General features: G+C 37.9%; 1 protein-coding gene across 1 annotated transcript in view; it reads left to right on the top strand.

The window, feature by feature from the left end:
- ZNF521 (zinc finger protein 521) overlaps positions 1-25264 on the top strand; it is a 282621-nt gene that overhangs the window by 138541 nt on the left and 118816 nt on the right. Inside the window, 1 exon segment of the mRNA XM_019547159.1 lies at positions 1238-1322. Within this exon segment, the coding sequence (XP_019402704.1) occupies positions 1238-1322 (85 nt within the window).

The following is a 25264-nucleotide window of genomic DNA, read 5'->3' as shown; positions in this document are numbered from 1 at the left end:
AGGCCTTTCTTTTTAGCCTCAGGAGGTCTGCTAGGTCTCTGGAGAGCCAGGGGGGCTGCTGTGCCCTCTTGCTGCCTTTCCTCTGAGATGGAATAGACTTAGCTTGTGCATTTAGGATCTCTTCCTTGAGGAGCAACCACTCTTCTTGAACTCCCCTCTCCCTGGGGTCATGGTCTGACTGACAAGCCTCCTGAGCTTGTCAAAATCAGCTTTTCTGCAGTCAAGGACTTCTGTGTTGCTGACTGACTTGCCAGCTTTGGATGGTGAAGGTGATCAGCTCATGGTCACTGTCACCCAGCTTCCCATCGATCACTAGGTTGCCGATTAGGTCATCCCTAGTAGCCAGTACCAGGTCAAGAAGCGCTTTGCCTCTCGTTGGCCCATAGACTTCTTGAGTCGGGTAGAGGTCATCCACGCATGAGGCGAAGCTTTGCAACCGCTCAGATTTTGCTGAGTGATCCTCCCATGAGATGTCTGGGTAATTGAAGTCACCCATGACAACCATGGTCCTGGAGTATGCGGCCTCAGCCAGTTCCCTGGCGAACTCCTGGTCAAGCTCAGGACTTTGGGTGGGTGGTCTGTAGTATACTCCCACCTTTGTGTCCCCTGTGCCGTGATCCCCACAGATTTTAACCCAGGGGGTCTCCAGTCGTCCACCCTGGTTGCCAATATCAGCTTGCAGGGACATGTAGCTTTCCTTAACACAGAGAGCTACACCCCCACCCCATTTACTACACGATCCCTCCTGTACAGGTTATAGCCATGTATAATGAATGGCTGGATTTATGTTTTAAAAGAGACTGTATATCTGTGGCTAGAATGAAGGAGAATGGGATTAGGATTTTCTAATTCCTAGCTGTGACACAGTTTCAGACCAGGGCCTGATCCAAGCCTGCTGATGTAAAGGGAAGGACCTCCATTAACTTCAGTGGTTTTAGGATCAGGTCCTCTGTGAACTCTTTGTATCACATCTGTAGACAATGGCATTATAACAGTACTTGTCAGTTACAGTGGAGTTGTGAAGCTTAAAAATTGTTGTTTGTAAAAATCTGTGAGAGCCTTGGATAAAAGGTGGTACAAAACTACAAAGTGTTATTACTTAATATTAATAATTAAACCCTAATGAAAACACTGCTTGAAAGCTTTAAATTACCACTTTAATTTACACCATTTTGAGTTTCAATAAAATAGTTTGACAATACATTTAAACAAACTTTCTCTACTCTTATCTCCTTAGAAGAAAACCTACCAGTGTATCAAGTGTCAGATGGTTTTCTACAATGAATGGGATATCCAGGTTCACGTCGCAAACCACATGATTGGTAAGTGAAGCACCAAACCTTGTTAAAGATAGATAACTGTATCTCCTCCACATGTTCATCGTTGCCTGTAAAATTAAACAGAGTTAAGGAGAAATTAATTGTGCAACCTTCAATGATTTACCCAGGCATGATTGATTTTTTTATTCATATTATTAGACTTGATAAAGCATTAGCATGTTTTATTTTCTGCAAGGGCTAGTTTAGACTTCTGCAGAGAATTATTTATCTACTGCCAGTCAAAACACAGGTGATTAACAAATTAAACTTCTAATCATTTTAGCATTATTGAAAACAAACTAACAGGAATGGTTAATGAACTGGATGTTAGCTTTCCATAGAGTTTTAGACAGGTTTTAATTTCGGAAGTTATTATGGTAATGACACTACTGTGTACTGCTCAAGCACCTTGGTACCAGAATCAAAACTGGTGAGTTTTTGTCATTAGGAAACATAAATAATTCAAATGGCCATAAAAATAGTAGTGTATGTTGTGTTTGATCAGTCTGGAAACAATTTTGTGTGCCTTTGTATAGAATTAAATACTAAAGCATATTTTTAAAAATAAGAAATTATTTATTATTTAATTAGTTAGTATTAGCATTAGTATTAAGTTATAGTATTCAAGAATGGTCTGCATTTTTTCCATACTATTTTTAAAAATAATTTATATTAGAATTCATGGCTTAACATTAGCAGCAGTGTTACAGTTGTGAAGTATAATAAAACAAAAGCAGTCCTTTTATATTTATATTTTCCCATTATTTGCTTATTCCCTTAAGATTACCCAACAATGTTTTCAATTTGGTAACCACTCTATAATAGTACTAAGAGTTCTACCAGCCAATTAAATTTATCAAGCACGTCATTTCCCTGCTAATACAATAACATTGCCATAGTTGTCTTATTCTGTTATTAGCCTCTTTTCCAAATTTCATATAGCAAGGCAAAGATGGGAGTCATTGATTTTTATACTTACTTCACACTGTTTTTGTTGAGACATAAAAAATTGGTGCAAATTGCAGGGGACAGTAGAACAGAGATGTTAGTAATCATATACTCAGCTGATGAAAATTTTTAAAAAATCATATAACTCAGATATATCTGGGCTGGCATTACAAGATATTTTCTTACAATTAACTTGTAAATTTCTTCCATGAGCTCCAGTAATTTGGCCAGCCTATAAAAGTTACCTGAGAAAACATAATAAGCTGTTTCTCAAGCTACTTCATTAATAAGTTTTAATATGTTTAAAGCTTGAACATTTTATATTCCTTTCATAAAAATGAATAAATGCGAATTATGAGCTTGCCTTGCAAAACAGTTGAGCAGTTTGTTTGTTGGATTAAGTCTCATTTCTGAAATACTAAATCTTTGGGAGAGATAATTTGAACAGCTCCATAATATTCAGTCTGTATCAGTAACATGAAGTTGTAAAACAGGACATTTTAAATAACAGAACACACTTTTCCTGTTGTTTTATTTGAACCTGGTGTTTTTAATGGGCTTTTGCAGCAAATAGTGAATACTGAAAATTTGGCAAGTGGAAGTTGACTCTTTGGGTATGTCTACAAGTCACAGTACACTGGGATGTAGAGATAGCTGACCTAGGTCATTAAGAATTAGCTTGGCAAGTCAGTATAGATGTATCAATGCTTTTCTCCTGCGCTAATTGACACTGGTGAGAAACAGAGAATATTAGCATGGGTAGAGTGCTGTACTAACATGATTATTCTCATTCCCATACCTGAGTTAGTTCAAGTTGCCCTGCAGGACATTGCATTGTACTGTGTAGATGGACCCTTTCTTTGTGTGAGCAAAGGATAGCACTGGAATGTCAGACTGTCTCAGACAGTGTGCTTGCTTGCCACTTGCTTTCCATTTACCAGATTCTCAGTGAGTGTGTTCCTCTGCTTCCTTAAATGTTCAGGTTTTCTTTCTTTATTTTGGGGAGAGCCACAGGGGAAGGTAAAGCTAGATGAATCTAGATTAGAATAACTCTTTAGCTATGATCAATATAGAGGTTTTGTCAAACTGAGTAATGCCTTTTGTATTTTATTTCTGAGAGCTGGATGAGGTTGAATGGAAAAGAGGTCCTGTTTTTTTAGTACGTGTTAGATGTAATCATGCATGATATTGCTTCATGGCATAACCATAGTGACACAGATTTACATGTACTTAATACAAAATCTTCCCAGTGAAATAAAAAAGGAGCTCACAAAACATACAGGGAGATTTGCTGGTCATGGTTTTGATAATCTGTGTTCGCTGGAAGATTCTTATCTGTACTGTCAGACTTAACAGTTTAGCTCTTAATGATGCAACCCTAGTTGAGAAAATTCAGGATTTATTTAGGGGGAGAGAAGAAATTAAAAGAAAAAATGATGTCCAGTGTTTTGAACATGTTCTTAGTCCTAAGGTATAAGGAAGAAAAGTTTGTTTTCCAGTTCTGTTAGTTCTCTCAACACTTATTGTTTCATTCTTTAGCTATTTTTCTAATTTTACTTTTTTCCCCCACCTTTTTTTTCATCCTTTACTTCATTTTTCACTGGCATGTTGGACCTTTCCCAAGACCATGTTCTATCCACAGAATAGGTTAAAGGGGCCTCATCAATCTGTTCAAGGTCATGGCCTACCGGTGCCACCTTAGTCAGGGGGCGCACATGGGTGACTGGTGCCACCTTAGCCAGGGGGGATCCCCCCATGGCTAATGTCACTGACTGGGGGGAGGTCCCTGTGTGGCCAGTCATGAAGCACCATGGTCACTTCCAGGTGCTCCACGGCACTCCCACTCCCCGGCCAACGCGCGGAGGTGGGGCACTGGTGCTCCTGCCTGCTCCCCTACCCGTTGCCTGAGTGGCAAGGCAGCTGGTCGGGGGTGCACCGGACTCTCAGGGGGTGTACATGCACCCCCGTGCACCCCCTACATGTCACCACTGTTTAAGGTTAACATTATTGTGTCTGGTGGGGAGGGCTATAATATTATTGTAAAGTATATAAAACAAGTACATATGCACATTTGTGTGTGTGTGTGCATGTGCGTGTGTGTACACATATGCATCTATAAAATACATGCACACATACACAGTTAGACATATGTGTTTGTCTCTTTATTTTTAAAAATAAATAACTAAAGTACATAAGTAACTATTAGCACTTGTTTGTCTGCCATAAAACCCTGGTATTAGAAGCACCTCCATTCACATGCTCCCTCAAACCAAAATTGTAAGCAGTAGAGATGCCGGACCTCACTGACAAAATAGTGCTTGCAGGTTTCGTTCCCCAGGTAAAAGGTTTTATAGGCTAGGACACAGTGCATTTGCCCCTGCAGGGGAAGTGACGTGAGGCTGTGGAGAAGGAGAATGGTCTGGACAGGGAGGAGAAAGAAATTAGCTGTGGGGACAACAACATCCTACAGGTCCAGAAGTTGTATCCTATCTCAAGAGCTATTTTATCCCTTTTAATTAATATGATGCTGGCATTGCCAGTATTTCAGTTGTGGTTATAGACAGATAGAGATTAACATCTCATATCCAATGGGCTCCACATAAATCAAAGGAGTGAAGAGGGCATGGTGATGGTGATGAAGATAGTTACAGGACCTTTCCTCACCATCTGTACTTATCTGCCATTGAGTCTAGCAGCAGTTTAGTTGAAGGTCCACTCACTACTGTCCCTACCCTCATGGCAGACTACTGCTAGGCACTAGTGCAGATAATGACTGCATCGCTCCGGTGCAAAGTTGTTAGTACACATGTGATCAGGTTTAGTGGAGCTGCCACTGGAAGTTACTATTCTCACTAGAGAGGGTATTGAGAGAGGGAACTCCTTATTCCTATCTCCTAAAGAAGTCAGAAGTTAAAAGGGGAATATAAAAAGAGCAATAAAATAAAAACACAAGAAGTGGAAGATAAGAAGCTGACAAGTAGGAGAAGGACTATGGCAAAATAGGAGATGTGGTAACAGCCGGGAGGGAACGAGGGGAGTGGAACCAAACCACTGCAAGGGGATTCCATCAGATAATGACTGGGCACCACTGTTATAGAAACATGTTTGACTGATTAAAGTGAACAATTTGTTCATGCCCTTGGCACTTTGGGGGCCTAATCAGGTTGATAGTGTCCCTTTAATTATTTCATCCATTGACCAAGAATCCCAGGTCTTAAATTGAATTCATGTTGTTAACATCCAGAGAGAGCGGATGCATTATGGAAGGTCACTAAGGCAAAGATACGTTTAAAAAATCCCAGTGTGAAACTTAGACTTTTAAATAAGGCAAGCAGTATTACTTTGTTGGCTAAAATATCTCCACCGAGGGTAGATATTTTTAGGTTGTGTGTCTGTGTGTGTTTTTGTCTAATCAAATATAATCTCAACTAGACATTTAGCAGGGGAAGAGGGATTAGAGGCTATTTGAAAAGCCTCTTACTCTTCTCTGTTAAGAGGGTATATAGTGTTTTTACAGATTTTATTATACATTTCAATCAATTCAACAAGAGGGATTATGCCACCTAATGGAAAATAAAATCTGCAGATGACCCAATGAAGAGTAACCTTAAGTATCTTTGACAACAAAATAATTTACATTTTTTTTACACAAGTCCCATATTAAAAGGATTTCAGTGGGATGACTCTTGTCAGTAATTATAGTTATCATTTTTAATCACACTTTACATTTTGAAACTGCTGTACAAACTTTAAACCTCATAGCATCTTTGCAAGCAAGTAAGCAAATAAGCATTTATTATGCCCGCATTAAAGGCAGAGACCTAGAGGAGGACAGGAAAAACACCTTGCCCGAGCTACAGAGCCAGTCAGAAGTAGAAAGCTCAGGAGTTCCTGTCTACCAGAAATTTTCTAAACTCTCTATGCTATATACTTCGTCAAGCATCATCTTTTCTTTTCTCTTCATTTCTTTTTTTGTGCCCAGTTAATGCTATAGTTAATGCTATAGACATGATTCTCAACCTTTTAAGGAGCTGTGTGGTGCCACATGATATTAACACTTTTAGGTGTGCAAACATGATCATAAGACAAACCCAAGAGATGTCAAGTAGGATTCATAGTGTCAGACAAATTTTGACCTGTTGTGGGTTGTGGGTCTTTCTGATTTTTTTTCCAATAGCATAATTATTATTTGTCCATAGTCAAAAAATGCATGAAAACTAAGAGCTGACATTTTCCAAGGGGTTCCTTGAGTCTCATAGGCTGCATCCAGACAAGCAGAGGCATACGTTTGCAGCAGCACAAATTTGTGCTGCTACTTTTTGCAGCAGCGCATGCCCCTGCACATGCCCTTTGTTCCTGGCTGTGCCCAGCTCCTCCTGGTTCCTGGCCAGGCTCCATGTGCTGCAGGGAAAGGAGGGGGAGGGATGGCTGGGTACAGGGCACCTCAGTGCAGGGCTAGCCAACAGGGGCTCAGTGCAGGGGTGTGGCTGGCTGGGTTGAGAATCACTTATATACCATTAATTCTATACCAGCCATGGAGTGGCTGGTTGGGGTGCAGTGTGCCTCAGCGCAAGGGGTGGTTGAGACTGGCTGGCTCAGTGGTCCATGGCTGGCTGGGGCAAATCATGCTTCGAGACGGGAGCAGGCAGTCCTGGGCCGGTGTTCCACTGTCTCCGCGTACTCAGCCCCTGCTCTGAGTCACGTGGAGACAGGAAGGCAGCCAGCCCAGGGCTGCCTGTTCCCCTGTCTCGAGGCATAGTGCACGTCAGTGTGAGTACTCCATGTTTGTCCCAGGGCATGCTATTTTTGCATGCTTTGCCCCACTTTTTTTTCTGTTTGTTTTTTTTTTGCTACCGGGAAATCCTGGGAGCAAATGTTGCTTCCATGCTGTAAATTAGCAGTGCCACACACAATTTAACGTGCAAAGTGTGAGGTTTGTGCCTGCATGTCTGGACACACCCATGAAGGGTGCTTAGAGTCAAAAAAGGTTGAGAACCAATGTGCCAAAGGATGCTTGTGGGACAAAAGAGATGCAAAACATGTATGTGATTGGTTCGTTTTTTAAATAGACCATCTCTCTGTGCAAGTTTTGATTTAGCTGTAGGCATACACTTCTGCTTGTAGGGATAATTGCCAAATTAAAGCATATTTGTTATTAAAACAATTTATTAATTTTTTTAACTGAATTTGACAGCTTAGTTCTTTTCCAAAAAATTCCAAATGTGGACATGCTTTAATATTATTTCAGTAAGAAGCAAGAAAAACATATGTATAATTGTTCAGGAGCTTCTTTTTCCCTTTTTTCCCCTTTGAATGGGATGTACCACATTTTAGCAGCTTTCCAAGATAATATACTATCTCTGAGAGTCCGTAGAGATGAGAGAGGCTTCCTGGTGTACCTTTGTTTTGCGCACATATTTTTCAGTTGTCATTTGACCTGAAAATGAAGAAAGTGACTATGCCGGAGTTTGTGTTTTGTTTGCTGCACTTCGACACTCATCCTCTGCCTTTTATTTTAAATAGACACAGCAAACATTTTTTATTCACCTATACCTTTCATTTTGTTACTTGGTGAACTCGAACGAAAGTAGATGAAATTATAGCTGTAGTTCCTAGATTTTATACCCCCTCTCCTTCCCCGCCCCCCTGCCCTCCCAGACACAATCGGAATCAAGAGAGATCCCATGTATTTAACTCAGCAAAGGAATTACCCCATAGAAAATTATGAGGCTCAACAGCAGTAGTGTAAATTTGTAAGTGCTCTGAATAAAGTGCTGTTAGGCATGAGATAATGTAAAGAGATGACATTGCCAAGAACTATTTATGAAGAGCTTAATTTTTTTCACTCTGATAATTCTTGACCAATAATTACCAGCCTCTAATTATCTATTTTAGTTAGAAAGAAATCTCTATCACTATGGAGGTTGGCATTGCAACTAGCGCATAAATCCCCAAAGAGGTAAATGTGTTCCAAACAGCCACAAACAACTGTCTCATGAAACATAGTGAGCAAATTGCGAGCCGCTGGCTGTGCACAACAGAGCAGCACATTTACCAGTGAGGGCTGATCAGGCTGACAAAGAGAATGATAAAAGGGGAAAGCAGCAACAATCTTTGTAGTTTACTGCTACTTACATTGTCTGCACAAAGCAAGGCATGGCTCTGCTAACCACTGTCCAGAGGAAAAGTTGGAGAGAGACCGTGACACCACTTGGATGCAGTGGTTTTTCACAGCTCTGAAATTTAAATTAAAACACGGTTCATTTTTTATATATAAATTTAAAAAAAAACATATTTGCTTTAAACGTCATACCTCACATAATCTTTGTGTGGTTTGGTGTGTATAGCTTTTCTTCAGGAGAGGTAGCTGTATAATGAACAAAGAAGATTGCCTGGGGGGGGTGGACACAGGACACCAAACCCTGGGGTATGAAAGTAATGAAGAAGAAAGCGAGGAAATAGGATCCAAACTAGTGTTTTGCCAGACCCATAGATTGCTATTACTTTGGAAAATTTGTGCTGAGACAGTAGCTGTTGAAAAAAATAAAGTACTTACGTGGAACTAATTCATTCATTCATCTTAGAAAAAAAATGAATACTCTGCATTGAAATGGCAAGCACTAATTAATTGTCCAGAGATACCTCTTAGTCTAGAACTATGATATCTGAACATGTCAATGATGATCAAATGTATGCCTTCACCAGGCATATTTATGTGTGCATGTACATGTGTGTTATGTATAGATAGAAGAAAACTGTAAAAATAAATCATTTTGTTGGTTTTACATGCGATGTACTTTGTTACATGTGGAGAACATCATGGATGCATAGGCAAAGCAAATACATAAATCAGTTTTGTAGAGACCAGTAAAATTTTAGCCTAGTTCAAATAGCATGTGACAGTCGCACATTCTGTAGTTTGTCTAATGCCTAAGGTCATGAAAAACATTATTTTCCTTTCACATATACAGTAAGCTGCACTATATGACTAATACTCGTTGCACTATGCTGACCTCAGGTATTACCTCTTCAGATTTTCAATTTAACTACTATACAGTAAAACTGACATTGTGAAGTCTCTTGTACTAAGAGGTTTTCCATGGCTTGGGGGGAAAGTCCAAAGATATGGATCTGTACGCTAGAAGATGAAGAAGAGCTGATTTCCTTTTGTCTACCAGCTTTCACTGACTCTTCAGAAACAAGAACTGGAAATTAACATTCTATAGGAAGAAAAAAAATGATCCGACCCTTTAAATAGCAGAAATTTGTTCAGGTACTTGGGAGTCTTCCATTTATTCTCATCGTTGGCAGGAAGTTTTTAAAAAGTTGGAAAAACTTTGCTATGCTGTTTGCAAGACACAGAGACGTACACAAAATGTTTAGAAAGTCGGCATTTGGTGTTAAATCTGATAAAATGTTGGTTTATTTCATGAGGAGCTAGGTTAGAAAAAAAGATGAAATCTGTGCTGTTTAATACTAACAGAAAGCTACTCTCATGTGGGCAATGCTGGCTTATTTGAAAAGCCCATAAAGGGTTTCTACATGGACCATACAAAAGGGATACTTTCTCTTTAATAGCCATCTGTACAGGAGAGATGAGAAGTGGGCCAGGTCATCTCTCCTCAGCTGTCATGATATTAACGTAGGTAATGGAGCAAGCTCTGCGTTCTGCTGGGTGTTGTTTTTCATAGATGTTCATCGATTTACACAGATAATTCTATTTATTTCTTAGAGTTGGTCCAAACAAACAAGGCAGAATAACAAACACCAAAGCATTTCAAATGACTTTATCTTTGTTATTTTGTAATGTAACTTTTGTCTAAAAAATGGTGTCACACCTACTGTGCAGATGGCTGCATGATTTGTAAACCAGCCAAAACATTTAAACAAATGTGTGATCTGGGGATAGATTAAATAAAGGATAAAATGGAGTGTGGACCACAAATTCTAATAATCAGATGATTTTAAGTTGTGTGTAGTGTGGAGAGATGGTAACAGTGATAGCAGGGAAAGCTTGCCAATGACAGCAAGGTGCCTTACAGATCTCAGGATGGAGCCTGTGGCCTAGTAGGCCTCAGTTTGAGAACTGCACATTTGCTGTACAGCTGGCAGCTCTGTATGGGGACATCAGATAAAACTTATGTAAAATGAAGTGTTATTGCTTAGTATGAAATTGTGCAGAGAGGGAATTTGCAGACAGTAACTGAAAACAGAATTCATGGTACCAATGAAGCAGACTGTAAATATGAAGAGGCTTTAATTATCTGCGCAATTTAACAAAAAATTCAAGATGTATTCAGAAAGGGCAAACGCAGCTGTAAACATGCTAGAACAGCACCGTTCACTGTGCTTAAAGCTATGTCACCCGTTCCAGTTACAAACCCTTATTCCTCTCCCCACTCCCCTGCCTCCCCCCTCCAGGTAATGGGTTGGATTTTTTTGGTCCACAGCACTGTTGATTTAACACCTACATTTCAAGGGCTTGACCTGGGAGCAGTTGTTTGCTTTTTATGTAGGATTTTGCAGGAAAGAATATTAAGGCATTTAAAAAGTCACATAGTGAGAACTTAGAAAACAATATAGAAGCTTTTGAAGTTCAAACATTTTATTCTCCTTGAAACTCAAATTTTTCATTTTGAAAAATTATACATGGTAAATGGTCCCTAGTTGTTATTTCTTATAAAGGGGATGGGAAGAAAATGAGCCAAAACCATTTTGTTTTGTTTCCAAGGAGTAATTTTCACAATGATTTTGTGTAACAAAAGCTAAGTTATCTAAAGAGAAAAATGCCACTTCAGTTTCAAACTCACTCCTGGATATCCAGCAAGCATAACACTCTTGCCAGTTAGTGGTATATCATGCATTGCACTACTTACACACCACAAAATCAGGGGCACTGGATCAGCTTTACCTTTTGTTCTTCTTTGTTGTTGACCATTTGTATTGCAAACCTGACAGTATCCCTAGCATGTCTTTTTGGCATGTATTAACTAGCAATGTAGAATGCTAGTTAAATGATTAAAATCAGCAATATCTTTTCTGAATTGTATTCATTCTCAGAAAAGAAACCCTCGGTTCATTGATGCGATGCTTCCTTAGGTTTCTTCCTGCTTTTGACTCCATTAAATGCAATAAACAAAACAAAAGAAGCCAATATGGAGAGTGGGTGTCGAACTTCAGCTGCTCATATTGTTGCATTTGGTGAGCTGACGGGGTTTCGTAGGTCACCTTTAGAATTATGCCTATGACAGCAGTAGCTACCTGCCAAGATTGCAAGGTATCTCACAGCTCTCAGGATGGAGCCTGTGGCCTGGTAGGCCGCAGTTGGAGGGGTACACATTTGCTGTACAGCTGGCAGCTCTGTATGGGGCAGCAGTGTGGGCTGTTAGGGAGCTGGAAAGGAGACAAGCATGAAATTTCTTCTAACCCCAACTCTGTTTTTCTGTACTGTTGGCTGCTTCTCAGTTCCTTGACAAAAAAACCAATCAGGCACCCTTTAATCCGCCTGTGATTACCAGTGGTATAAAAAGAGAAGCATAATGAGGAAAAATGCCTCGTTTTGTTGCCTTCAAAAGCCAACAAATTGGAGTTAACTTGACAGGAAGTGGCTTAATAATTAGATTATTTATTTATTCCTGACACATATCCCCCTGTTACTAGTCTCAGGAGATCCTGTAGATGGTACGATTTTCAAGCTGCCATTACTTCGCTGTCTTCTGTGAACAAAGAAGCTACTGTCTATCAGTCAATTAAATGCACTCTTTAAGCAGAGGCTGAGAAGTCCTCAATGGATAGAGCCCTGGGACATTGTGGCTGATGATTCCTTTCTCTGTACTGTACATCACACTCTCAACTACAGTCCCCACAGAGATGGAATAAAGTCATGCATTAAAATATCACTTGTTGATTTGTTTGCTAATGAAGAGCCATTGAAATGTTTGTGTATTTCTGTGGCAAAATTGTTGATAAAAGGACTACTTGCTTGCATATCTTACTTCATCTTCAGTAAGCGCTTATTTAAGACTTACTAAAATTAAAGTCAACAAATTAAGGGAAAACAGAGAGATGGATAATATTGGTTTACTTGCAATTCACATCAATGTAAATAACACTGAGGACAGCAAGAAGAGAGGAAGGGGAATAATAGTATTTCAACCATGTCTGATATAATTTTCTTCATTAGTAACAGTAAGGATCTCTAATTTTTTTCTGGTACAGTAGTGGGCATTCTTATTTCAAATAATAAAAAGCATAAAACAATTTGCTGCATATATTCAAGGCATCCATTAAAATGTATTCTTGGAGAAGTAAGAGCATTTAATAACAGCCAGTTTTAAAATAAAGGGTTTGTTTGGATGCTCTTAATTTTTTTTTCATTTTTGGCTTTTTAAGTACATTTAATTAATGAAAAACCTTCTGCTATTTATAACAACTGTCTGCTGCTGTATAGCCCAATGGCTGCTAAATACGCAGCCATTTCTGGCTAGTTTATAGTACTCTAAAGACTGCTGGGGTACTGCAAAACGAGGTATAGTCTATGAGCAAAGGAACTTGATCCTGGAGTGGGGCTGGTGAGCTCAGATGCCCACAGTCTTGTACTAGCCACCTCAGCTTGCTTTTATTTCCAAATACTCAGGTTACCTGAGTGCCCTGCAGTATTTTACAAAAGTCAAAAGCCCTGCCTTGGAGTGAAAATTATTACTTTATGTTAATTGGTAATATGCTTCCCATGTTTGTTCAGTTCTTACACTGCCTGTTTAAAGATCTCCGATTGCAATTAAGCAAGTAGATGGTGTAATGGCAATTTTCTGATGAATTAAGGCGCTTCTTCTTGACCCTTTAAACATATAGGCTAGGGACAGACATTCAAAAAGCTGGAGCCTGAATTGATTCAATCTTTGCAGGTTAGTCTAACCTGGCTAGGCTGAACGGGGTTGTAAGTGGACAGACATTTTCTCTGGACAGAGGAAATTCAGGGACATGCCTGCAGTGGCTCAGGCTAGAAGCTGGAGGGTACTAGAGCAGCTCTCCCTTCAGTTCCACTGGGCTGAACTAAGGGGTGGTGGCCAGACCCAGCAGGATGCTCTTATTATTCCCCCCCTTCCTGAGCAGCCCAGCAGGGACTGTTTAACACCCCTAACTCAGTGTGTATCCACCCATTAAAAAAACAAAACCTCTCTCCATTAACTAATGGAACTCTTCTTAAACAGCCCTTCCTAATCAGCTCTTCCAAGGAAGGACATTAAGCTACCTGTTGATTAGCTCCAAAAAGCCTGTGTGCCCTTGTCATCTCCCACAGCATGTGGTCTGCTAGCTAATGCTGAGGTGTCTATGTAAGGCAGAGGGGAGTGGGGAATAATCCCTACTTAGAAGAGAGAAGCCAGGCAGATGCTCTGGACTTCCAAGTCTCTGCCTTAGCTCTGGCTGTGGAGCAGAGAGCCCTGCCCAGCCCAGAGAGCATGCCAGGATGCTGGGGGAGTCTGGTTAATCTTAAACCATCAAGGGGTCTGGGACACACATTGCATAAACTGGTTTGACCCAAATCATTTCAGTCTAATACTACATTCAACTACTAAGTCTGATACTACATTCAGTTTTTGATCACTTAAACTGGTTTATGTGTAATGTCTGTCCCTAGCCATAGAGAGCAAATTTAAATAACAAGGGTGATGTCCTGAAATATGGTGATTTTCTCTGTCTTTTTAGAAGGACACCCATACTAGAATTTTTGTTTTCAAGGTACTTGACAACAAGCTAAAGGGAATTAATTCAAGCCAGTCTCAGATTGGAGCGTTTCTTATTCCTATCCTGTTATTCCAACTCATTTTATTAGAAAAAGCTTAGATACTCAGAGGTGTTCTATAATAGAAAATGAATTTGAAACCCATTCATTAATTGGTGATTAATACATTTCAGGATTAGTTTAAGCAAGGCCCTACCTCCTGCCCAGTCAAGTATGTTCTGGTTAATATCCAATTATCTGCACCTTCGTACTTATTATGTCTTAATATTTCGGATATGATAACCAGAAACTTGAGAGTAATGCTAATGAGGAGCATAGAGCAGGAATTAACTAGTGACACACTCAATGATCCTTACTGAGAAAAGTATCTCTTTCTTTCTTTCTTTTTAGCATATTGCTACAGTAGTTTATGCTCTATATTTTTTGTATATTCTCTTTTAAATGATGGTTTACTGGAGATTGGAATGATATGTGAAAAATATTCTGTTTTACATTCATTGCAGAAAATGCGTAAGGTCAGAATGTGTGTATGTTCATGTTTGTATATCAGTTTATTTTAGGAGGAAAATGAAAACATTATAATTAAAACAGCAGTACTTGCTTAAAATATATATTTTTCTGTAACTGCGTGAAATATGAACTCTTTGTCTCCTGTGTGCATTTATGTATTTATATATGCACATTTTCACAGATACAGATATATATATACACATATATATATAGAGAGAGAGAGAGAATAAGATATTAAAGAGAGGCCATAAGTAAGAATGGTATAGAAAACTTATGGAGACTTTTAAAAGAGTTTTAAAACATTTTATTGGGCCTTTTTATCATATCCCTTGGCTTGCAAAGACAGATGCTTTAGTTATCATAAATCCAACTGTACAGGCCTGTGAGAAAAATATTTAAGAAATATTAAAAATCTAAAAATTATCTAAATGAGCTTTTCTGTGCATAAAAGTGTCAAGACTTTAAAATCAGGATGTTCCTGGTTATGAACGGATACAGTATATGCTCCCAGTGGTATAAAGATAACAATTGCAGTGCTGCAGGGCCATGAAATACCAGATCTTAAATATACTACTGATGCGGAACAATTTCTAGTCTTAGGGCCTCAGACCAGTATAATTTTGGGGGTAAATTCAACATAAAGGGAGGTAAAAAAAAAGAAAACATCCCTTTTTTAGGATGAGCAGTTGAGGATGGTATGATAGTTTCAGCGGAGAATGAAGCAGTGGGCTGAGGGATGGTGACATGAGTTAAGGTCTGTTGCTATATACCCACATGGGTGGTATTAACCCAAGTGACTGCACTATACATTGACCCTCGCAGATTAGTTAAGGCCTCTTTCAAAATACTGATCCACTAACTCTACTTCCCTTACACAATACAGATTCCAAGTTTGCAGGCAGAATTATGACACCAGACCATGCTTTATAAAATAGAGAATACTGTATATAACTGAAAACTCTCATGAAATGCATGCCTAATGAGTGGAGTTAAGGACACATCTAAAACATTTAAAGTTAGATTCATTATTTTTGAGTGCCTAATTGTTCAGTTGAATGTTTCCTTACAATGTTATTTCATTAGAATATCAAAGTTTAAGAAGATAATAGTATTTGTTTGATACATTACTACTTGACTAGCCCCCACTCATCCAGAAGGATGGAGGAAAAAATCCTCAGTGCTTACATTTTTATTGCCTTCCACTGCACACCTACATGCAAACCGAGGTATTACACAACTTCAAGATTTAAAAAAAACCCAAACAAATCCTAGATTACAATAGAAGCCCTGCTCCATTCACTGCACATGTTCATATTTACTGCACAGTTAAATTAGCCCCTCACAAAGGGGTAACACAGCTTTTCCTTTGCTTCAAGCTTTAGTAAAAAATCTACCCAAAATACCACTTAGTGCAAAGTGTTATTTTCGAACTGTCATAACATGATCAAATTGAAACCAATTTTTACCAGAACAGTCAAATATGCTGCTGCTTGTTTGACTGACAATTCTCTGCCAAATTTGAACTTTTAACTCCCCCCTCCTCCATCATGTCACTGCTTCTTCTTTGTAACAGAAATCTTAAAAGATTTAATGGAGATAGTATTTATTATTATTGCTGTTGCTGTTATTCTGCTCTTATTATAAAACGGCTGACCTATTTTAAAAAATCACCTTTGGACCTGACCTGGAAAAAAATCAGCCCAATAGCAACATGTTTTGGAAAGTTCTGAGTAGCTGATAGCAGGTATTTACAATGGGAAGAGCTGTTTACCTTTTATTTGCCATTGCATTTAGACTATGAACGTGCATATACACACGCAGAAATTGGACCCAATAGGACTTCTCCATGATACACCAGTTGGGGCAACATCATCAACTGCCACTTCTATCCTGATAATACCAGTGCCTGTTTTCAGCATATATGATAACTCTTCCTAGACCACCCTTTCTGCAAACTTTCTGCAGACTCTTGGCTTCTTTCAACCAAATGTCTCAAAAAGAAAATACTTCTGTTTAATGACAGTAGCATTTTGAAATACCACAATTCCCCTTTTGTTTCTGTAGTCAACTTAGACTTCCTGTTTCTCTTCTTTGACCACTTCATTGGTTTATTCTTTGACTCTGATTATCTCAGTGAATTTTATCTTGGGTACGTGCTTTCATCCTTTCCAGAGTACTGCACACATCAGTAAGTCCCCAATGTCTTCCTTTGCTACTGTGCTCTTCCACAACTATATCTCTTCTTATTTTGACTGCCACTCCTTTCAGCCTACCTTCCTTCCAACCTCTTTGGTCTACAGATCAAGAAGGTAATGCGGTTGAGAGAACATGAAGGGAGCAGGAAATCCAAGTTGCAATTACAATTTTTAGGCTGACTTACTCCACAGCCTTGGTTGAGTCACTTAAGCTCTCTTCTCTGTTTTGCAGATGAGGGTAATACCAAATTACAGGTGCCTTTCAAGAATAAATTAGGTAGTGTATGTAAAATGCTCTGACTACAAAAAAGCTACTATAATGTAATTTATGATTTTATAATAAGTATTTTATTGCTTGTATAATTTATTATTGCTCAGCCTGGGTAGAAAATTATTTCTTGCCACTGCATCACCAACCGCCACAAACAACTCCATTGTTTCTTTTCAGAAACCAATTAAAAGTCCCCCTTCCAGTTTATTGTGCTCTGTCCCCTATTACCTGCCCTCATTTCTTGCCTTCACTTTCTTAATATTATGGCTTGTCTTTCTTTCAGCCCCTTCTCTCAAAGAAGCCAGTACCTCAGCCATTATAAATTGAGCCCATAAGTCAAAGGATCTAGTTTACAGCTGCAGAGAAACTGACTCTCTTATCACCGCCATTGTCGCTGTTGGTGCAAAAGCCATTTCATCTGTGGTCTTATACTGTAGCCTAAAAAAATCTTTCTGTATCTTTGACTGTCTGTCCCCATCTATTTTCAAGTCTTGATTAAAAATATGTCCTTTCTTCTTGGCCTAAGCCTTTTACATTTCTCTCTTCCTATTCTTTTGTGTTTTATTGAATTATGCAATCACATTTTTCACCTTGATAGAGAACCTTGGCCTACTGTTTCTTCAAAAGAAACTTGCTCTCATGCACACACGAGCACACGCACGCACACACATGCATGGTGTATACATATACACGCTTGCATGTTGACAAGAACTTTTAAGTAGACTCCACTGAAATTGTCATTTCTTTAGTTGTGATTCTGGGCCAATACCAGATAAAGCTGGTGCTGCAGATCATGTAGCTTTAAATAGTGAGCGAGAATATTGCCCCCTTTATATGCTGTATTGTAATGAAGCAACATCAGTAAATTGCAGTGAAGGGTGATTGTTGCATGGGGATGACTACTACACCTTGGGGTCCATTTGCACCAGATTATTTTTTTATTGTTGTTATTACTTCCCATCTTCTTAACTCTCTTGGTGCTGAATTTGCTGTTGGACATCAGTGAAGCACAGGGGATTTTTAGAAACATTGTGGACATCATCTTTTCTCCTAGGTACATACCATTCACAGTTCAATTCCAAACTCTGGTATCCTGGGTGGCTTTGCAGTACTTTATTGATGCCAGTTTTGTTTGTTGACTAAATTCATAGTATTCTTCATCATCTACCCCTTAAACAAATAAGTTCGTTACTGATAAAAATGACAGAATTTTCTCACTAACAATTTTTAAACTGAAACAATATTTAATTTATAGCAGGTATAGTTTGTTTTCTCCATTCCTTTATCCCATACACATTTTACATTGCCACATTCAGGAGAGTGTGGCAATTGGATTTTTTTCCTTTTAGTTCCTTCCTTGCTTTTGACAATTTCCAAGTTAAAAGAAAGAAAGTAACAAATTTATGATCTTGCAGTGTGACTTTAAAGCATCTCCAGAAAGATTCATTTTCACCTTAGGGATTTTTTTATGTTTTTTTTTTAAGTTTTTTATTAAAGATATTTTTTCTTTCTAAATTGTATGAAGATACAAATACAGCCTTCCACAATGTAATAGGGTACCCTACAAGCAAACAGGCTGTATGCCTCAATGGTTTCAGAAGAAGCCCTAATCATAAGAGCAAATTATTAGAGATTTTTCAGATGGTAAAATGGAACACAGTCATTCACTGCACCACATATATAATAAGTAATTGCCCTGTGTACTATTGTGCCAAAAACCACCCCCAGCATGCTGAGTTGCCCTTCATTCCTTAGAAAGAAACAGAAATTGCAGCCCTCCTTGCATGACCTGTACAGCTACTAGAGTTCTTCTAGGGGAACTCTAGTAACTGTGCAGTCCAGTGGTGGGCCTCATGACTACCTCCCTTCTTACCCGTCTGTCCAACCCCACTGTCAGGCCATTAGAGGCCTAGAGCTCATTTTTTTAACCTGCAGCCTCAACTCATCCCTGTCGATGTATTTTAACCTGGTACGGAGAGTCTCTCTCAACACCTTTGTGCACCTCTGAATTTCAGTTATGCGGCCCTGCTCCTGTAAACACAGACATAACTATATAATCTTATTCAGATGAGTGACCTCCACAGGACTGCTGTGGTAAAGCCATACACATGGTTATGTTTTTGTAGGAGAAAAGCCTAATTTGTTATCACAGGTTCGTGTGAAGAAAAACACACCCTAAATAACAAAAACTCTTTTTTTACGATGAAATAATTCAAGTGCTTATTCTGTCAAAATCTTTCTTTGGTGGTACTGTATACATGAATTTTTATTTGAAAAACAAGTTACGTTTTATTGTCTTTTTAGGGACTGTGTTGGGTTTTTTTGGTGGGGGGTGTTGCTGCTGCAGTACAATTTTTTCTTCCTCCCACTCTTCTTTTGCTTAGTATTGTGACTGTGTAGCATTCAAATTTAAATCAGGAATTAGAACTGACACACCTTGAATTGAACTATCAAGTCTTTTAAAACTGCTGCATCAGTGACGCCAGTTCCACACTATTTGGTCGTGCATACTTCCGATGATGGGCCAGGGAGCATTGATTTTTAGCTGTCATTTCTAGCGCATACACTCTAGAATTGAAATTTAAACCTTAATCCATTCTTTAATACAATTAATTTTTAATGTGCAGTAATACTAATTGAAATAGCCTGAATTTAGTAAGTCACCACAAGACATTTTCAAAAAGCAGGAGTCTCCACTGAGAACTGGAAGGACAGATAATCATTGTTAGGGTTTACAGAATAAATGCACACTCTGGAGGCAATTCCATGGCGAAAGACCTTTCTTCTGTTAGTTTATCATTGGTGATTTAAATTTGTTTTCAGTCATTCAGACCGTATATTTATCTGTCTATCACTATGAACTAAGTTGCATATACTTTGACTCTGTTTTAATGAAGGTGTTTAATAAAATATTTCCTATATAATCTATATATTTTAACATGATTGTCAGTGTATTACCTCGTTGTCAATTGCATTTTGATGTACATAAAAATTTATTCAATTTTCCTCCTGTAAAATGGGCAGCCATGCAGTTCCTATATATGATAAACTGAAACTGCATGTATACTGTGCCTAGCTCTTTTTTCAAGGTTATAACATGACTTCATTGTATCATTTATTCATTTATAAATGTCCCCTTTTAAATTGGTTTCTGAGTTTGTTCTAGCCAGAGTGAAACACACATTCTGCAATTAACCAGAGAAATTTTAGCCCTGTTTTAATAAAAGGTGCTTTCGCCACATTTATCTGCTAAGGAGTACTTTTTAGACTGCATCAGTTCTGTTGATGAATGGGCTTGTACAGTGTTCAAAATAAGCACCAGTGTTAAGTGAAAAAAATGGCAAGCACTGTATATCATCCTTTCATGGCTTTCACATTATAGTATTTAATAAGCCAATAGTGCTGTTAAATATTTAGCAAAGGTTCCCTCAAAACCTTGCTGTATATTCAAATGGGATTTTAAGGCATTCTGCAGCACATAAGTAAAAATTATGTTTCAGTTCTTGAAATGGTTGTAGCATGGCATATTTTCTAAATGAAGTGCAGGATAACATGGCATAAATACATTCAGCAGATTTCACACCCACAAAACACCTGAATCAATTCCCGTTTTTCAGATTAAGGGTTCTAACTGACTCCCATTTTTGTCAGCATTAAAAGAAAGCTCTGTTGAGGTTATTTGCACAGAATAATAAAACAGGACTATAACATTAAAAAAAAACAACTTGCAGTATAATTTTTTTAAAGCATTTGCAATATACAGGCTTTAACAACAGACACTTTTAGAATTAGGGTGGTGGAAGGGCAAAGATCAATTGCTACCCTGTTCTAAGATTAACGTAGTAAATCAATATATAACACTTTTAGGTCTCCAGGATTTGAAATAGAGATTTAATAAGACAGTTGTTGTATGATGTTAATCAAACAATAATTGATCATTAGAAATCTAGTCATCTTTGATAAATGTCTCTGTGTTGTAGATTCTTGTTACATGCTAATTAATCCTCAGTAAATACGTATAATAATTAAAAGGTCTTAGCTTAAAATATAACTTTGCCTATTTAAAATAAATTAAGAAGGCAATTTTGTGTCACCCAACAAGGGGTTCCAGGCTCTGTATGCAGGGTATGTACTTCTGCATTTTGTGGGGCTCACAATTTTCCCTGGTGCACGCCCCTTTATGCTGTTCGTGCTCTGGGTATGCAAAAACATGGTGAGTCCAACTGGGTATTGTACCAAATATTGCCCAAGGTAGGGATGGACTACAGATGGCACAGGGGTACTGCAGTCTCAGGCCTGCCAGTACAGAATGGCTCCCTAGGCCTAGACAGAAGATTTCTTTCCTCCAGTTCTGAGAGGTATCACCAGGACCCTTCCTATTGCTCAGGCTATGTACTGATTCCTATGGTTTAGACCCATGAAGAAGCTGTATTTAGAAAGGTGAAATACATAAGATGATTGATATGGATGGTCGCCATGAGCAACACTTTAAATATTATGTTAGTTTTGAACAAACAAAGGTGAAGGGCAGGAATGCCATCCTTTCATTTTATATGTAATTTGTGTGGCTATTTTTTAAATTTCTTTTACATTTCCCTCCTATTACATCTGCATTATTGCCCAAAGTATTCAGATCTCACAGAAACATGTTTTATTTGCAAAGCAGTGTCTGCACAGCCTTTTCAATGATTTGCCATTTAAAAATGTAGGAATTATTTTGCATGGGAAACAATAAAAATGTATGTGCATACATGAAAAAATCGGGAATATTAATTGACTAAGCATGTGCACAAATATATAGAAATGGATATAGAGATATATAGGTGTAGATGTATTTAATATGCATAGCTTGATGTATGTTGACCTCAGGTTACGAGAGTAGAAAATCCCATTTTCCAGCTTGTTTCAAATGTAGTAAAAATGCTGCTTCAGTTGCTTTATGCTACTCACATTGGGAAAGGTGCTTATACTGTGATAATTATCATCAAGGAATATTAATGCGTTCAGCATTTGTAACCCAAAAACTCATTATAGCTTAAGCTGTGCATCATCTGTGAAGAGAGAACTTTGCCAGAATTCGCTCTTCACAGGGGTTGCCTCCTGCTTGCTATGGAGTGGTCAGAGTATTGTAAGAGGTCACTCAGGCTATTTTTGAAAGCTGAAGTTTTGCAATTTTTGATTCACTACCTTCTGTCTAAATAGCTTAGCATTCTCTTCCCCAAAATTTGCTTTTTCTAACTGAATGCCTGGTGAAGTGCAGGCAGCTGAAAATTGTATCTGATTATATGCAAGGGGCTAAAGGTATAGGCATGCATATTATGCAAGGTCATGGAGATTTCAGGGTTTGTTCTCCCATCAGTGTGCATGAGATTTTACACATGCAACTCTTTGTAGTATTCATGGGAGTTAGCCATTTAAATCCTTTGGTCTCTGATGACAAAGTGGGTCCTTTAATTTTGTCAGACACTGTAGCACTTTTGTACTCCAATTCCAGCTGAGATCAATATTTACATATGCAGGATAGGACCATATTTGGTCTCCAGTCATCATGTAAGTGATTGTTCCATACAGTCATCATGGAAGTGATTGTTTCTAATTATGCTGGTGTCCTATTTTGAGGTCCTGGATTGACACTTAAACAGTCTCTGTGTTTCCAAAAATTATTTTGAAGAGTTTGTTTAAAGCACTGGGGCCTGATTCTTTTCTTCACATCAGTGTCCCTCAATTGATTGAATTGATTTACATCAGTGTTAGTGAAAAGAGATTCAGGCCTTTAGGGGTTTTTTTATTTTCATTAGCATGTATTGTTGTGGGATTCTGTGTATTGCTTTACATTATAGTACCTGAGTATATGCCAGAGCTGCTTATAGAATTAGATGATCAAAAAACCCACAAATAATCTTCTCTGTTAAACAAATATAATGTGTGTTTGTTTTCTTTCCCGGTGACTTGCAAAAAATTTTTTCTTCCAAATGAGAGCATTCTCCTTTCCAAAGAGAGCCTCCACCTTAGATAATTTAAATGATAGCAGGAAAAAAAAATTGGTGCATTTTTTTTTAATATGGTGAAATCCTATTATTTTTTCCTCAGTCCTGATACATTGCTTGTCATTTCCCACTCATAATATTACCTTCTGTCACTTGTTGTAGTTTACTTTATGTTAGGCAGAAGAGACTAATACTCTATTCTGTCAAGCTCTCTGGCTTTTTGTGGACTGCTTTGTTTCTGAGGTCAAATTGTGAACCTGGCCTTGCTCCTGGGAGGGCTAGAAAAATCTATTTCATAACTTTCCACTGGCCTCAAAGAAGACTAAGAAGAAAAACACAAAACCCATAGGCTTTAGTGTAGACCAGCAGAATAGTTGGATTCATCAATAGGGAAGCTTGCAGTTGATCAGCTTTTCTTATCATAAAGGGTCACTGCTGTCAGTGAAAACTCCAGTAATATGCAGGGCTTTAGGGAGTAGGGCAATCTTTCAAATACCTGAACATGTGTATGAAAATATCTGAGTTGATAATGTAGAACAAACCTGCTGATGTAAGAAATTACTTGCCTGTTAAAATCTCTTAAATGAAAGGATATAAAGAGAGCACTGTGAACTCGGTGTGGATATTATGGGCTTGCCCCATTAAAAGCAGTTCATTACTTTAATGGGACAGAACCTCTATTTTGTGCAGTAGAGCACTGATGCCACAAAATGGATGACGGTCTTGAACCAAAGATAAATTCTCAGCAGGTGGAAATAGGAATACTGACACCATAGATGGGAAATTCAATGGTGGCATATCTGCTGTGTGGATGTAAACTTAATAATCTTTATGAATTTTGAGTAACTCATAACCCTGCTTCCCCTCCAAAGAAATATTATGAAAAGATTGCTTCTAAATCCTTCAGATATTCACTGTACTTGTGATAGATGCCTCAGTCTTTACCTTGAGGCATAGGAAATGAATGTGTGTTCTTTCAAGAGATAAGAATGTAGACTTTAGAAGGAGCAAATTGTATTTTCGTGTTTAAGTTCACTGTTTGCACTAGATGTGGTGAAAGCCAAATGTGAGGAATTGCTTTTCAACATTATTTTTCTGCCGACTGTATCCCAAGACCTCTGAATTGTTATGAAAAAATGTTCTATTGCATGTGATAAAGAAATGTTTAAAACCTGGAACTAGAACAAGATTGTCTCTATTGACTTTGTTGTGTTTGGATTCCTCCAGCTACTACTTAAATTTTAAAAAGTGTTGCCCCTATATAGTGCTGATAACAGTGATAATGAAAAAGACTGAGTAGTCTGTTTCTGCTAAGGCTATTGCAAATTTAACAACTGTCTAGTGTTGGGTATTGTTTTTTAAAGGACAGGAAAAATTATGAGTCTTGATTCTGATTTAGCTTGACTCAACGTAACCGCATGGTCTTCTCTCACTAGTTCTGAATTTGCACCAATAAAGGCAAGAGCAGAATAGGACCTATATATATTTAATATGTATAAACAGAAATTAAGAAATGTATTATTTCCTTTATTCCTGAGTCTTTTATTGCTTTCCATTTTGTTTTGTAAGTATTCATCTATGTTTGTGTTACAATACCACAAAAAGGGAATAATAACTGTTTTGTAACTAGACCTTACAAATATTTAAATCATTTTAAATTTAATCTAGATTGTTTCATGCATTTGTTTAATTTTTTTAATAATTCTTTTTAAAAAATTAAAAATTTACTCTATCATACTTTCTTTAAAAAAAATAGAAAATGTACAAATATTAAATTAGCTTTCAGCATACTTAAATAAAGGATAAGTAAGGCCATAGTCACCTATATAACTGTTTTATATGATTCCAGAAGCTTACGGAGCCAATGCATATTGTACATGTAAAATCAAAACCAAGGAGATTAGATATCATAGCATGATGTTTGAAAGAGATATTGGACTGGTAGAATTTTTGGCTTGGCTCCCTTTTCAGATGTAATTGCTGCTTCATTAGGTTTTGGAAGAGTTTCCTATGGTTAAATTTAATCAAATGGTTTAGAATGGCAAGCTTGTACACTCAAAATTCCAATATTATTCAGAGTTTTTAACAAGATTTCCCTTAAATCTTTTTAAACTGTATATAGTTTATGCTAAATATAGATTTTGAAGCAATTCTTGCTAGCTGGTCTTAATGAATAAATGCTGAATTAGAGTACTTTGCATAGGACTTGGATGCTGAAGCGAGTCATCTGTTGTACCAAGAACCCAACTGCCAGTATCCTATGCAATTATAAATCAAATCTCTGGTGCTAA

This window comes from Crocodylus porosus, unplaced genomic scaffold (assembly GCF_001723895.1).
Source record: "Crocodylus porosus isolate Cpor-Errol unplaced genomic scaffold, CroPor_comp1, whole genome shotgun sequence".
Classification (NCBI taxonomy): Eukaryota; Metazoa; Chordata; order Crocodylia; family Crocodylidae; genus Crocodylus; species Crocodylus porosus.
This window is presented reverse-complemented; position numbering and strand designations above follow the sequence as displayed.